Consider the following 13151-nt stretch of genomic DNA (forward strand, 5'->3'; position numbering starts at 1 on the left):
TAGGGTTATGTGCTCTTACCTTTGCATTGCACTAGTATATCTTTGGGTTGCTTATGATATGGTTTGACTTATGTTTCTTCACAAATGTGTATGATGGCTTTTAAACTTGACAAATGCATGATTTGAACTAAATGTGCCTTTTAAGCATGTTTTAAGGATTTTTATGCATGGCTTCCATACGTCGTACTTTTTTGTGCTAACCCATATTCTTTACTTTTTATACAAGTATAGGTCCTGGTCATTGAGGTTACTTCTCTTTGGTTGAAGGCTTGGATCGATTCTCTCCTTGCCTTGGTGAGTCCTCATGGTTTGAGGATAAGATACATTTTTTTCTAGTTTCCTTTCTTAAGTTCTACTTAGAAACTTTATTGAAAAAGGCTATGACCTTATTTGAGATTCTATTGTAGTAGGTGGTTCGTTGAGATAATGCTAGACTCTTATTTTTGGGATATTAAAGAAAGGACTTCGATTGTAAAAGTTTTAAATTCCGCATTATTTCTATTACCTATGTTTATAATTATGCTAAGGGCTCGTATGAGACCCCTTCGGGGTCAAGTACGCCGTTTCACATCTAGGGGGTACCCTTGGGTCATGATACCGACCTTCAATTTCTAACCTACAACCCACGAGAACAAAATTAATCACTTATTCTACGCAATTAAGCTCATGCCCATAACATTAATGACTTTGGGGTACTCAAATTTCCCCCAATTTGTCCAAATTGACCCATCAACGTCTTTTGCCATTAAGAATGACGTCACTCCCTCTATCATTGGGTAAAATCCATTGATCGGTGAAATTGGTTTACTCAGACTTCACCCATACTAGACCCAACAAATTAACAACAGAACCTACCATTTTAACATTCACACACATTATTTCACAAATATAGGCCAATATAAGCATAAACACGAGATAACAAAGGCACACACAAACAATAATCATTCAAACAACCAGCACTACGCAAATAAATCAACATGGAAACAATCATGCATTTGAAATTGCAAAAATTTAAAGACGGGGTTGGGATAACTAACCTCAAGAGTAGACAAATGATTGCTAGGCTAGCAAATTGAAGAAACAATGTATGAAATCCACCCCGAGCAATTGATCTCCACACAAACTATCAAGAACAAAGATCTAAAATGTAGTTGTGAAATTGCAAAGGTCGGAAAATATGAAATGATGGAGGTTTTTGAATTTCAAAATGGTTCATCCATTTATGAACCTTCAGTTCACGCGCCATTCGGTGACGCTCACTTAGTTCGTCGACTATTTGGTGATGTGCCAATGGCATTTTTGTCCGCTGAAGTTTACAGAACCTCCAACAATTTAGTTGGTGCGAAAGGCAATCCAGATTAGGAATGCAGACCTATTCGGTGAGTCGCTAAGTGGTGCTTGGGCTTGCCTAATTGCTCATTTTTCCAAAATTTTCAAATTTTAAACCTGCACATTTTACACCCGTTATTCAAACAACAATATTAAAAACATAAAAACTTGGGTTGCCTCCCAAGATGCGCCTTATTTAATGTCGTGGAACGATGACGATACTCATTCAAGAATCATTCTTTGGGTTGACCAAGGTATGACTTGGTAGACCTCCTTTTTGCCTCGGTTTAAATGGGATGAGATTTTTCCATCTGCGTTTCCAGCTACTTAATGGACACCGAGTGCGATGTAACCATCTGGTGCAGAGATGAGACATCATCTTTCATTTCTTTTAGCACTTTGTCTAACCCTTCCACTTTGTTGAGAATATGTGCAAGCATATCCTTTGTGTGGAAGTTTTTTAGGATCTGCCCTTTGCTTTTTTGGCTTTTGATGCTCAGGCAGGGGTACATAATGATCCTTGTCACCATCCTGCTCCTTCCAGTTAATCCCATGATCATGCCATTCCCTATCACGGTCTCTCTAACCTTCATCATGCTCTCTATTCCAACTTTGGTTCCTACACGACCTTGGATAGTTCGAACGGCAAACCTCTCATTGATTTACCAGGAAATGGATTTACTCATTGTACAAGGCCTCAAAGTGTGCACATCGGGGTTCACTCCACTAACTCCAACCGCATTCACAGCTTTAGAACCACTTCCCATGACATGTTTTTACAATAAGTCCATTTGTGTCATCATCTTGACCATGTTTTCATACCACTCTTGATCTTTTTCAATTTTTTCTTTAGTCATCCTGAAGTTCAAATGAGACACTTGATCATCCCTAGTGTACCAAGCCCGGTTTATCTTTGTCATCCCATAAAGAAGATTAGATGCTATTTCAAATGGTTGTTGCATAATTCCTCCTTGGACAAGCTGGTCAGCCACCCCCTTGTTGACTGAATCTAGACTCCGGGAGAAATACTGTAAATACACGTTGTTCGGGAATCCATGAGTTAGACATTGGAGTAGCAAATTTTGAAACTGTAACCACATCTCGTGAATTGGTTCACCGTGAAATCGTTAAAAGCCCGACATATTATCTCTCAATTCCATCATCCTTGAGGGAGGGAAAAACCTTATGTAGAACACCTCAGTGAGCTCTTCCCAAGAGGTGATTGAGTCTCTAGGTAGGTTGGCTAACCACTTAGTCCCCCCCCCCCCCCCAATCAGAGAAAAAGGGAACAACTGAAGTCGGACTAATTCCTGAGAGATGTTCTTGAAAGAAAATGACATCACACATCCACAAAGTTTCATATGTGATCATGGGGATACTCATGAGCTAGCCCTCCGAATAAACCTTTCATTTGCAACAGCTACAACATCGTGCTAGTCACGTTAAACAACGTATTGACAACAACCGGAGGCAATATAATAGAACCAGTCGTTCCAAATAGATCTTCATTGACATGTTGCAAGTTACCGATGTCATCATTGTGCCTAAGTTGGCAAGCATTTCTCCTGTTAACACTCATCTCGTCACATGTTCAAGAGCAGCCAATGACAAAGAAAAGTAAGTTGATTCAACTACATCAAGACTAGTTCACAACTAAGCTTCACTAAAATAATTCTAACCACCACTCCTCGACAACGGAGCTATTTTTGATAACGCTCAAGTATAGTTCATCCAATTCTAATTGTAGGCTATCGCAATCTAGTATAAACTCAATGAAGAGTTAGGGTCGATCCCACAAGGAGTGATACGGTAGAGAATTCAATCAAGAAGTAAAAGGTGTGTTCTAGTCATTTGTAGAAGCAAACTTTAGAGAAACAATTTAAAGTAAATTTCAGGGGTTGACAACTAGTGTCAGATGGGGGAATTAGATTGAGCAATTAACAACTACGAAAACATGGTAGTAATCAGAGAGGTATCCTTGGGGATGTGATCAATTAAATGCTAATTTCTCTATATGGGTGGTTAATATCTACTAAAGGATGTTGAATCTTAGTGAGTAGGCTAGGCTTTAGATGTAATAGCCATCTCTCAATCAACTACCATGAATCAAGCGAGTTCTCTTGAACCTCAACAAGCATAACACTATGAACAACCCAAAACCTTAATTAGTCTACTCTCTCAAGCTAGATTGGTAGGATAGAATTCAAATTCACTTTCTCAAGCTAAACCAACAATAACTCAGCCACTACAATCATCTATTGATAGTTGTAATTCTAAAACCTCTTTCTCAGGCAAGCATAGAATGCTAAACTAGAACTGCATTTGCAACTACAATTCATTAATTAAAACACAACTAGCAATCAAACCCACTTCAAATCAACATTGGAATCAGTAAATACTAAACCCATAAGATAATTAGACATTTAAACACATAATCACACCCCCAAGAATGGGGCTTTAGACATACATAATAAAAAGTAATAAAATGTTACCAACTATGTTCTTCATCAACTGGGTAACAAATTGTAAGTCTTCAAAATGCTTGGAATCAATTCAAAATCAAAACCCAACTCAGAATCCATCAACAACAATGTTTTGATAAAAACCCAGAGTTAGAGTGTGTCTAATTGGAGGAAAACCTTTTCATCTTCTGAATATCGCATTTATACTCTTCCATATTTTCATCTTTAGGATAGATCGGTGGAGTAAATCGTAGGTCACCGACCAGGTTGGCGACGTGCCAAGTGTGCTTTACCATTGCCTTTTTGGCCTTCCACTTTATCACTGTAACTTTGGGCGATCATAATTGCCATCGTCGATCCATTTGGTGCTTCATCGAGTTTCACTTTTCATCACCGAGTTACCTTTTTCCCAGAGCTGGCCTTCGAGAACTTTTGGCAAGCTGAAGAGTCACTCGGCAGTTTGCCGAGTGATAGTGATCTTGGCGATCATAAGCTTTTATTTTCTTCAACTTCTTCAGCTTTACCGCTCATTTTTGCCTGGTAATGTCTTTACTTTTCTCTTTTGCCTTCATTGCTACAAATCAACACTTTAACATTACTGGTATGATTAAATTCTTTACTTTTGATGCATATGAATTGCTATATCCAGGAGAGAGTCTACCTTTTGTGACTCCATATATTGCTATGAATTGTGATATTCTTCCAGAGCAACTTCTTGGGCCCTTCAGTGTTTCTATACCTGTTGGCGAGTCAATTCTAGTTGAGAGTTTTTATCGTGATTGTGTCATTTATGTCAATCACAAGGACACCATGTCTAACTTGGTTGAGCTAGATATGGTGGACTTTGATATTATTCTAGGTATGGACCGACTTCATGCCTGTTATGCCTTAGTTGATTATAGAGTTCGAGTAGTTAAGTTCCACTTTTCTAATGAGCCAGTTATTGAGTGGAGGAGTAGTTTAGCATTGCCGAAGGGTCATTTTATTTCGTACCTTAACGCGAGAAAGTTAGTTTCGAAGGGGTGTGTCTATCACTTAGTCCGAGTTAATAGATTTAGTGTTGAGACACCACCTATTCATTCAGTTCCAGTTGTGAGTGAGTTTCAAGAGGTTTTTCTGGATGATCTTCCCAAAGTTCCTCTTGAGAGAGAGATAGACTTCAGTACAAATATTTTTCCTGATACTCAACCTATTTCTATTGCGCCATATAGAATGGATCCAGCTTAGTTGAAAGGGTTAAAAGAGCAGTTGAAGCATCTCATTGAAAAAGGTTTCATTCAACCCAGTGTATCACCTTAGGGCACTCCTGTCTTATTTGTGAAGAAGAAAGATGGTTCACTTAGAATGTGTATTGATTACCATAAAAAATAGGTATCCCCTTCCGAGGATTGATGATATTTTTGATCAACTTTAGGGTGCCACTTATTTTTCTAACATAGACCTCAGATCTGGCTATCAATAATTGAAAGCAACAGAAAGTAATATCCCTAAGAAAGCATTCAGGGCCCGTTATGGTCATTATGAGTTTCTGGTCATGCCATTTGATTTGATTAATGCTTCTGCAGCGTTCATGGACCTTATGAGCAGAGTGTTTAAGCCTTATCATGATATGTTTGTTATCGTATTCATTGATGATGTTCTAATTTATTCGAGGAATGAGGGAGATCATGCTAGTCATCTAAGAGTAGTTCTCCAAACTCTCAAGGATAGAGAGTTGTATGCCAAATTCTCTAAGTATGAGTTTTGGCTTAAGTAAGTGGCATCCTTAGGCCACTTGCTTCTGGTGATGGGATTCGAGTTGACACTCAAGAGATTGAGGCAGTGCAGAACTGCCCCAAACCCAAGTCTCTGACTAATATTAAGAGTTTCTTGGGATTGGATGGTTATTATAGGAGGTTTGTCGAGGGATTTTCATCTATTTCATCCTCGTTGACTAAGTTGACTCAAAAGACAGTAAAGTTTCACTGGTCTGAAGCTTGTGAGAAAAGATTTCAGGAATTGAAAACTAGGTTGATAATTGTCCTAGTGTTGACTTTACCGGAGGGCACACAAGGCTTTGTGGTGTATTCTGATGCGTCTAGAGTTGGACTGGGTTGTGTATTGATGCAGAATGACAAAGTTATAGCTTATGCCTCCAGGCAGCTTAAGGTTCACGAGAAGAATTACCAAACCTATGATCTAGAGTTGGCTTTTGTAGTGTTTGCTTCTAAGATATGGAGTCACTATCTTTATAGTGTTCATGAAAATGTGTTCACCGATCACAAGAGTCTTCAGTATGTATTCAGTCAGAAAGAGCTTAATCTCAGACAGAGGAGGTGGTTGGAGTCACTCAAGGATTATTACATGAGTATTCTATACCACCCAAGAAAGGTTAATGTGGTTGCTGATGCTTTGAGAAGGTTGTCTATTGGTAGTACTGCCCATGTTGAGGAGGGAAAAAAAGAGTTAGCCAATGATCTGCACAGACTTGCACGCATGGGAGTCCATATGTTGGGTTCCAAGGAAGGTGTAGTAATGGTGATGAATGGGGCTGAATCATCATTAGTGTCTAAAGTGAAAGAGAAACAAGACCAAGACATTGCTTTACTTGTTTTGAAGGCAAACATTCATAAGGAGAAAGTGATGGCTTTTGAACAAGGGGGAGATGGTGTATTGAGGTATCAAGATAGATTGTGTGTACCAAGGGTGGATGAAATCCAAGAGAGGATCATGGAAGAAGCTTATAGCTCTATATACTCTATCCATCCTGGTTCCACAAAGATGTGTTGTGACTTGAGAGAAGTCTATTGGTGGAGTAGTAAGAAGAAGTGTGTTGCAGAGTTCGTTGCTAAGTGCATGAATTGTCAACAAGTAAAGGTAAAGCACCAAAGTCCCCATTGTATGGATCAGAATATAGAGATTCCGGAATGGAAGTGGGAGATGATCAATATGGTTTTTATTACTGGGTTTTCGCGGTCTCGCAGGCAGCATGACTCTATTTGGGTGACTGTATACGAATGACTAAATCAGCCCACTTTTGGCCGATAAAGACTACACAATTTTGGAAGTCTTTCCAGAAAGGTTTGGGTTTGAAGGTGAATTTGAGTACTGCTTTCCATCTTTAGACTGATGGTCAAGGAGAGTGTATGATTCAGACTTTAGAGGATATGTTAAGGGTGTGTGTAATCAATTTCAAGGGTAATTGGGATGATCACTTACCTCTCATAGAGTTTTCTTACAACAATCGTTATCACTCTAACATCTAGATAACTCCTTATGAAGCTCTGTATGGGAGAAGATGTAGATCTTCTATTAGATGGTTTAAAGTCTGTAAAGCTGGGTTAATAGGACCACACTTGGTTCATCAAGTTATGGAGAAAGTGAAGATCATTCAAAAAGGTTCAAAATAATGTAGAGTCGTCAGAAATCCTAACACTGATATTAGGAGAAGAGACTTGGAGTTTGAGATGGATGATTGGGTCTATTTGAAGGTTTCAACCATGAAAGGTGTTATGAGTTGGAGCTGCCGCCAGAGTTAGAAGCAATCCATCTGTTGTTTCACCTTTCAATGTTGAAGAAGTGTATGGGTGATCCTTAATTTATTATACCTACTGAATATATTAGTATTAATGACAACCTATCTTATGAGGAGGTACTTGTCCAGATTCTAGATCGTCAGGTTCATTAATTGAGGACCAAAAAAGTAGCGTCAGTCAAGGTCTTATGGAGGAATCAAGTTGTTGAGGGAGATACTTGGGAGGATATAAAGAAGAGATATCCACATCTCTTTGCTTTCGGAGAAGTGTCAAACCAAGGTACTAATTCTTTTCTTGGTACCCTTTAAGTTGAAATGTTAAATTTTAATTCCTTTCTTGTGGGGTATTTGAGTTGGGTGTAGATGTTTGCACCCTCATTTCTACTTAGAGTAATCTCATTCGAGAACAAATGTTCCCAAGGGAGAGATACTGTAGCATCACGCCTTAGAAAGAGCTAAAATTAGAAAGAACTAAAATGGAAAGAGCCAAATTGGGAATTTTGTAAGTTATGCTGAAGTTGAGAGTTTTAGGTCAACTTCAAATAACCATAACTTTCATTACAAGCTGAGTTAGGTGGCCCATATGATATCAAATGAAGGGTCTTTGAATCCTCTTTCCAAAACCACCGAGTTTGCTAAATTTCAAGTTTGGATGAGGGAGATATGCCCGTTTGAAGTCAGCCTATCCAGTTAAGGAATTTTACCCAAATTAGTGAGGGGTATTTTGGTCTTTTCCTTACCCTTTTAGATTTAAATGTTTTTAGTAATGTTTTAGGGGTCTAAACTGATTTGGGTCAGTTTTCACAATCCTAATTACTCTTAGGGTTTTAGAAGAGAGTTCAAAAAGAGAAGGGGGAGAAAAGGAAGAGCGATCAAGATTTCTTGCGAATCGAGGATTTGTTTCACCAAATCGAGGTATATAAGTTCTCATAGTGTTGGTAACATTCACCCACATGCCAATCACGTTAATTTATTCATAATTTCGTTTCTTGAGGTTAAAGGATTTGAGTTCTTGATGATTTTTATGGATGTTTCGTTCTTAAAACATTTGTGATGAGTTTGATGAGTTCTTGAGATAAATCCTATGAGTTTGAGGGTTGGTTTTGAGTAGATTCTCATATACTTGTATTGGGTAATTGAATCGAAGGAAAATTTGAGGAAATCCATCGATTCTAGGCAAATAAGGATCAGAAAATGAGAAAAAAAAGTTGGATTGACCTGGGGAGGAGCTGAGGCGGCAAGCCTCAGCAGTGCGCCAGAATGAGGCTTTTGAAGTTTAGGGGTTGGCGCCCCGCAGCAACAGCGCACCAGGTTCACCTGACCCACTTTTTTCCGTTGTTTTATCTGTCTAAGTTCTTTTAAAGTGTACCTTTACTCCCTTCTGATTGTAACTACTCTAAACTACATCTAAACATCTAGAGATCCTTCATAACATGAATCATAACCCATGAATTCATAATTCAAATTCAACGTAGAGTTAAGAGTAAAGTCTTGAGAGTTCTTTCGAGTCATTTTGAGAAGTCTTTTACAATTTTTTAAAATTTGTTTTAAGACTTGAGTACTTGAGTATGAGGATGAGTAGAGTTGAGTTTAATTTTTCAAAATGAATATATGGGAACTAAGTATTCCCAAAGACTAAATGTTTTTACATTTAAACTGAGGGGAAACATCGATTTCCAAATGAGTTTATGAGGAGTTTGAGTACTATCTCTTTTAAGAGAAATTTTTTGAGTAATAATCTCAAAGTTGAGGATGAGGAAATGTTTTTAAATATATGAGTGGAGTTATATTTTGTGAGTAGTATCGAGCCCCGACATGGGGATGAGTTCATACAACTCAAAGTCCTCAAAAACCATATAGTCAACGTGGGTAGAAAGGGTCATACTCTTTAGATGATTCCTTACTGCTTTTTAAGCATAGCTTAGTGGATCCACTTAGTTGAGGATGTCTTATACTCCGGTAAGGTATAGGACAGTTCTGGCAGCGTGGGCGAGACGTTGTATCATCACATAGCTCATAGTGATGGTTGTTGGTTAGTGAATCTCCAAAATATAGTTATGTGTATTTTTACATATAAATTGAGTTATTATTGTATTCTTAAATACATTGAGTTGTTATCTACTATTTTAAAAGTTTTTCTTCATATTGTATCTTTACCATTGCTTTTATATTGAATTGAGTTGATGTTGAGTTGAGTTGAGATGAGGTAAGTATGTTTCTTCAGTTCCAGTTCCAGCTTATGTCATGTTTTAGAATTCCCCTTGCATGCTTGTACATTCCATGTACTGACACCATTTGGCTTGCATCTTTTATGATGCAGATATAGGGAATCAGGGTGATCAATCTCCGCTTCATTGATCGAGTCATGCTCCAGCTAGAGTTGGTGAGCCTCCTTGCTTTCTGGAGGGTTTCACATTGAGTTTACTTTTCAGTTTTGTTTATTAGAATGTCGTGGGTCTTGTTCTGACGTTCATCTCAATTAATAGAGGCTTCATAGACAGTAGTGGTTGAGGAGTCTTTTCATTTCTATTGTTAATGTTTAAGACTTGAGTTGCCTCTTTGGCCAGTTGAATGTTTATTTCTAAATATTCTGATTTAAGTATTTGAGACTTTGAGTTAAATCTTTACTTTTGAGTTCATTTATTAGTAAGTATTCCGCTGAGAGTTGAACCCGACCAAGAGTTTGCTTGGGGCCAGCAATGGTTCTCAAGTGCTAGTCACATTTAGTGTGAAGTCTCAGGGCGTGACATTACATACATGGAAAGAACAATGTTCTTGGTGAAACCCCCAATTCTTGAAAGAACGCTTGAAACCCTACCCTTTTGTCCTCTTGAAACCTCGCTCTGAATCTCTAAGAGTTTAGGAACGTGAAAAAGTTGTTAAATTTGGTTAGACCCTAAGTTGGGTGAGGAAAAACGTGATAGGCCTATTAGAAAAAGGAAAAGACCAAAATACCCTTCTAAAATGAATGAGATGCCTTAAATAGAGAGCTTCACTCAAACAACCATAACTTTATACTCGGAGCTCAAAATCAGGCAAACTTGGCGACATTGGAAAGATGACTCAAAGAGCTTTAATTTGATGGTAATGGGCAAACTAATTCCTTATATGCTAAAAGATATGATTGACTGAAGTTGACCCAAAACTAAAAACTGATGCTTGACTTGCATGAGCCTTTCTTTAGTTCTTTTCGAAATCTGAGGTGTTACAAGACCCCAATTGTAAATATTTTATTTACATTGTTAGTCTGTTTTTCTCAATTAGCAACTCCATTGTTGCAATTGTGGTCATTTCTCTGTCAGACAATAGCCTTTAATCAACATAACTTTAGAGATTTAGGACATTGACAGTGTACCAACAACACTATAGTCTTTTACTAAAATTGAGAAGATTGAATTTTATTGTGAAAGGTGCAAGAACAGGGGAAATTTGAGAAGCAGCTCCTCGTTGATCATGCTCCTTTTGTTGCTGCCATACATTTGAATATATTAAAAAGAAATGTAATAGTTGTTTAGAAGGTGGACACGCATGTTTCATTTCCGCTGGAATTGGACATGATTCTTTATACCAACAAAATCAATAATGTGAGCATTTTCATTTGGAATTTTATATTTTGTTAGCAATTGCATGATGTTCTTTCTAAATTTTCTTTTTCTGAATAGGAAGAAATGAAATACGATCTTAACGCAATTATAGTGCATTACGGACCTTCAATATCTTCAGGACACTATTACATCTTCATTCGTTATGCTCTAAATGAATGGTATAAATTTGATGACGAGAAGGTTTGGAAAATAGTAGAATTTACTAATTTGTTAGAAACATTTTGAGTTTACGACAACTAACTTGATATTTTGTTTGATTTTGTCATAGGTTGCTTTTGTTCAAGAAGATATTGTTTTGGTAGCAGAGGCATATATAATGTTTTATTCAAAGAGAGGTACACCATGATTTTTAGATTATATTCAAATCCACAGACACTTCGTAAATTTTGTTATCTCCAAAACTTCTCTGTGCATTCCTAATCATGCTTCTGATGTTGGTGAATCGAATTATGCTGCAGATGAGTCATCTCTGAAGCCTGAGCTCAACAAAATTGATGATAATGATTCCCCGGTAAACTCATCTTCTAATTCTATTTATTCGAGAATCCATATTCAGTATATTGTTATTGTTGTTGTTGAACTAAGTATTTTAATATAACAATTTTCGCCTTAAGCTAAGGGTCTATAAAAAAAAACCTCTCTATCTGTATGAGATATAGGTAAGGTCTGTATACTCTCGACAATGAGTTTGTTGTTGCTGTTGTTGTTTGAAGAATAATTTGAATGAAACAGTGGTTCACTCACACAAATTAAACTTTCTTTTTTACAAAGTAAAATATATGTTCAAATAAAAAATCTTAAAGCCATCTTCAAGTCTAAACTTTGTTTTTTAACATTAGGAAATCAGATTTATTGCGAAGATCAATTGCAGGACGTGGAAATAAAGTAGGCGTGTTCAAGCGTTGAAGAATTCATGGACGCATTGTTCCACGACTCACATGAAAGTTATGTGAAAATAAGAAAAAGAGGAAGATATAATGCTAGTAGCATAAGCATTGTTCCAAGTAGAAATGATAGAAGTTCAGCTAGTAGTCGTCGGTCCAGCTAAGTTTACCTCCTATAATGGCTAGTAGCATAAGCAACAAATGAGTAATTTGAACTCATAGAATAGCCTTTTGATATAATGCTTCATATCTTGATAGACCAATTCAAAATTTGAGTTCATTGATTCAAAGATAGAAACAATATCTTATAAGATTTTGGATGAATTATTTATTCATTTTAAAATGATTTTTTTGGACATCTTTCCCTTGGCCATGTGAAATAAAATAGAAGTTACTATCTTTCCATTCCAGAGTTTTGGCTAGTTACGCATGTGTTATATCGAACCTCTAACCTAGAATCAAGGTTCAAATATCCATTTTGAAATGAATAAAAAAGGGAAATGTAATAAATGAATTGAAATAGATAAAGTAATACTCTAATGAAAAATGATTTTCTACCATAGAGGTTTGTTATCACATTTAGCATACCTTAAACAAATTATGCATGTATAAAATAAACAAAAAAGTTAATGATTTTCCTTTAATTACATATGGGTTGGTTAGAACAAAAATACATTATCATGCTATTGAGAAATATAAACCTATATATTAAATAACTTATATACTAGTACAAGAATAATACATGGACATAATAATAATACTAACAATAATAATAATAATGGACATAATAATAATAATAATAATAATAATAATAATAATAACAACAACAACAACAACAACAACAACAAAACAAAACGGATGGATCAGTAGACTAAAGGGGCTTTTATGAATTTTCAGTAATCTAGGCCAAGTTTATGAAATCTTGTTACTATCCGGGTCCGCCCTCCACATGGGTAATCCAACGGATCTCTTCACAACGCCTTTCATAAAACATACTGAAGTACGCCTGTATTACTTATATTCGACCTTATTCATACAGTTCAATTCGACATTATTATAGACACAATACCATTTATTTAGTATGATACAGTTCAACACAAATAGTTTATCCCATCATTTGGGCTTAATACATAAAAGGAAACAAATAAGAAAAGTACCTTAAGACGAACTTAGAAGATCAACCAAATTGCAAATTTTTATTCAAAGACTTAAGAAAATATTACAAAGAAAATATTTAGAGTACAAGAGAGAGAGGGGGTTCTAAAACCTGCCTCTAACTAAACACCCTTCGTCCCCTTATATAGCTCTTAGGGGAATCTTTTTAAAGATAAAAATACAAAAAGATATTGGCCCACAC

The 13151-nt window shown here is 36.6% G+C and overlaps 1 protein-coding gene across 1 annotated transcript; it reads left to right on the forward strand.

Annotated features, from left to right (window-relative positions):
- Positions 1–1541: 1541 nt before the first annotated feature.
- Positions 1542–11663, forward strand: LOC125842884 (uncharacterized). The gene is made up of 8 exons (XM_049522167.1): positions 1542–1583; positions 4205–4331; positions 4441–4650; positions 5357–5412; positions 10968–11090; positions 11179–11245; positions 11369–11421; positions 11643–11663. The coding sequence occupies exons 1-8, from the start codon at positions 1542–1544 to the stop codon at positions 11661–11663; spliced, it is 699 nt and encodes a 232-aa protein (XP_049378124.1).
- The last annotated feature ends 1488 nt before the right edge of the window (positions 11664–13151 follow it).

The sequence above is a fragment of the Solanum stenotomum genome, chromosome 10, assembly GCF_019186545.1.
Source record: "Solanum stenotomum isolate F172 chromosome 10, ASM1918654v1, whole genome shotgun sequence".
Lineage (NCBI taxonomy): Eukaryota > Viridiplantae > Streptophyta > Magnoliopsida > Solanales > Solanaceae > Solanum > Solanum stenotomum.